The sequence below is a fragment of the Onychostoma macrolepis genome, chromosome 22, assembly GCF_012432095.1.
Source record: "Onychostoma macrolepis isolate SWU-2019 chromosome 22, ASM1243209v1, whole genome shotgun sequence".
Classification (NCBI taxonomy): Eukaryota; Metazoa; Chordata; class Actinopteri; order Cypriniformes; family Cyprinidae; genus Onychostoma; species Onychostoma macrolepis.
This window is the reverse complement of record NC_081176.1, coordinates 1,517,866-1,521,314: the sequence shown is the minus strand read 5'-3', so window position 1 is coordinate 1,521,314 and position 3,449 is coordinate 1,517,866. Positions and strand designations below refer to the sequence as shown.

The following is a 3,449-nucleotide window of genomic DNA, read 5'->3' as shown; positions in this document are numbered from 1 at the left end:
CTCTGCTCTTGTTTGGTTAGTACCACAGCTGTCCGACTTAAAAAATAAATATAGACAATGCGTGTCACTCAGTTTAAGTGTGCGTGTTCGGGAACAACAGAGCATGACATAGTCATGGTCACAGAGACATAGATTAAAAAGGCAGGACATTCACGCAGTCATAACTTTGGAATGTTCTCATTGGCTTGTTCTGTTTGGGCTTTGTGACATCACTGAGTTACCAAACCAATCAGCTCACAGATGAGTCACTCATCTCTGTGGTTTCACATGATTTATGAGCTTTTTCTGATTGTCCCAATCATTCTCAAGTCTCTTATCAACTATACAAATGTCTTAACCTGTCAAGAACATTTATGGGTCATAAACTTGATTTATGCTTATTTGCACTGTAAAAATGATCAATAAATCAGGGCAAAATGTCTTTTTCAGTGCTGAAACTCATCAAAATGTAACCAGTTGCAACAATTTTTAAAAAGTTTGGTGGGACTCAAGTAGAAATAATTGAAATGATTTATACAGCCAATTTGATTAAAAATGAAAGGCAGCAACTATGTTTATGAACATGTTGAATACAGTCATTTAAAATAACAGAAACAAGACTACAATCAATGAATCTCTAAGTAAAAAAAACAACCCCATTCCAAGTATAATTTAGGATTTATTTGAATAAAAAAAGTGTAAAAATCACACTTCACATGATCACATGAGAATGCAAGAGCAGAAACCGGGCGTCGTGTTGATTTCAAGGCTTTTTTGGGCGTTATGACCCCTGTGCCCTCGTGTCCCAGTCTGAAAACACACTACATCACGCTAGCCAACTAAAATGCCACTCTTGTGCCATATTCAACTCGTTTCAGAAGATTTCATTACTTTATTGAAGACCAAACTTAAAGGGGTCATATGACGATGGTAAAAATAACATTATTTTGTGTATCTGGTGTAATGCAATGTGTTTACGCGGTTTAAAGTTCAAAAAACACATTATTGTTGCTCCTCTCTGCCCTGCCTTTCTGAAATGCGTCGATTTTTACAAAGCTCATCGTTCTGAAAAGCGCGGTGTGCTCTGATTGGCCAGCTATCCGGTGCGTTGTGATTGGCCGAATACCTCAAGCATGTAACGGAAATGTTACACCCCTTACCATATTTGGAAACACACACCGTCTCCATGACAACAATACTACAGCGAGAATAAAAGTCACGCCTTCTTTCTTCGCGTAAACATTTGGGCGGTGTTATGCAAATCTTACAACACAGTGATGTAGGTATGTGGGGGCATGTTTAAATGAGGCGTTTTAGGAAGGTGTGTACTTTTATAAAGAATCCCTCTTCGATTTTGAGACTTTAGTTTTTGCAACTTGACCGATCTTATCTATGCACGAACAGCTTGTAACACAAAGACAAAGGAAAACTTAAAATCGCATCATATGACCCCTTTAAATAAACTTTGGTAATTATTTGCACATTTCCTGGGTAGCTGCTCTTTTTGAATTACAAATTGTGCTTTTGCATCATTCAAACACATGCTAATATCTGATAAACAGCAACGTTTTGGTGGCGCAGGATAAAAGTTGCATGAACTATGTTTTTTCGTACATCTTTAACTCCCGACAGACTCCTCAGAAGATGATTCGGAAACGGAAAGTGGTGACGCTCCTCCGTTCTGCTCCGTCCTGCCCGCGTTCTCCACCAAATCCTGCAGGTACTTGATGTAGCGTATTGCCGCGCGCAGTGTCTCCACTTTGCTCAGCCGTTTGTCTGTGGTCCCGTTGGGCAGGTGGTCGCGTAGCTTGGCGTATCCCTGGTTTACGCACTTCACACGCTGGCGTTCCCGCTCGTTGCGTTTCTGGATGAAGGCGGGCTCGAAAGGACATTCGTAAACGCCAAAGCTACCATGGAATGGCGGCAGGTACGAGAGCAACGCTGCGCTGCCACAGTAGGATCTATCGTAGACTCGCTGATCAACGTGGGTCGGGTATAAAAACAATGGCAATGCGCGATCGGCATGAACGTCATTCCCTCTGTAACCACCAGGGGGCGCACAATACCTGCTGCTCCTGGTCAAATGGCAATGAGAGTCCTGGAGGGATGCGTCCATGTTGAGATGAGGCGCACAAATCAGAGTTGGTTCCGTTCGTTTGTTCGTAAACGAAAGCCACGCCCAAGGAAGTGTCTCTAAGACTGACGGATTAACTTGCGTTTCCTGAGGTGAGGAAGCATCGTCTTCTTCCTCGTTTAAATCTCAGACGCTCGGAAAACGGCTTCTGCTGCTCTTTGAAAGCCCTGTGAAGGATTTCAGGAGAGACAGACAAGAGTTTAGAGCAGAGGACTTCAAACACACTTCAGATTAACATAATAACTGTTTAGTCTGAGGTTCAAATGCGCGAGATAAGCCTGCGGACGGTCCTTGCAATTAACACGGATTTGACATGAAATACAGACGAGAAGACCCAAAACATAGTCTGTGAGTGCCTGTTAAAATCGCTATCTGTGCTTCCACTATACGTGCTATCCAAATAATAACGCATCTGATTTATTGACAGAAATCTGAAGTTAAATAAGGTTTGAAATGGGCACAGGTGAAGTATGTACTACGACTGCATGCTTGTATTAACGTGCCAGATAAAAGCGTGCAGTGTGTCAGTAATCCGTCTCTAATTCACGACATTGTGTACTATACAAGAGTTATAGGAGGAAAGCAGAATGTGCTCGAGGAATAATAAGGTCTCTGAAAGAAAAATAAACGACTGATCTAATCCCTCATTGTGTTTCCAATTTAAAAACATATCTACGCTTGTCTTGTGTGTATTTGGAGCTCGAGGCGAAACATTAAATGATGTCTAATCTGTCTTTCAGTGGAAATCCCCTCAGCTGTGAAGTGGTGTCAGATTGGACGTATAAAGTAGAAAAGATTGAAGCAGTGGAGAAATCATAATGGAAACACATCAGAGACTTTTCATGCGGCTACCACGAAAAACAATCCTGCTGCTCTTGTGTGAATGGATTGTGGGTCGTTTTATTGTCAAGTTAGCTGATGCAGCTTTTGCAGACCACATTAAAACATATTGAATAATAAATAGCATGCAGCACCAGTTACAGTATAATTTTCTGTATTCAATAATGCAGATATAACTGTTTAAAGATGAAATAATAAATAAATCATTTGAAATAATAAATACGTAAAAATATATAATAATTATTCAAAAAGTGTAATCATTAAATGCAACTATATATATATATATATATATATATATATATATATATATATATATATAATTTTAAAATGTATAACTTTTGTTATATGCAAAGGAGCGTAACACACATTTATGTATATAATACAAAAACCAAAACTTAACACAAACTATGTACAATTGCAAAGATCTGAAGAAAACAATAAAAAATAAATACTTTTCAGTAAGCACAAAACGGAAATGCCATATCAAAATGTACAA

General features: G+C 39.3%; 1 protein-coding gene across 1 annotated transcript; it reads right to left on the bottom strand.

The window, feature by feature from the left end:
- Positions 1-900: 900 nt before the first annotated feature.
- LOC131531294 (achaete-scute homolog 5) lies at positions 901-2,199 on the bottom strand. The gene has a single exon (XM_058761983.1). It carries the CDS (start codon positions 2,093-2,095, stop codon positions 1,598-1,600), a length of 498 nt encoding a protein of 165 aa, XP_058617966.1. The 5' UTR covers positions 2,096-2,199; the 3' UTR covers positions 901-1,597.
- Between the last annotated feature and the right edge of the window lie 1,250 nt (positions 2,200-3,449).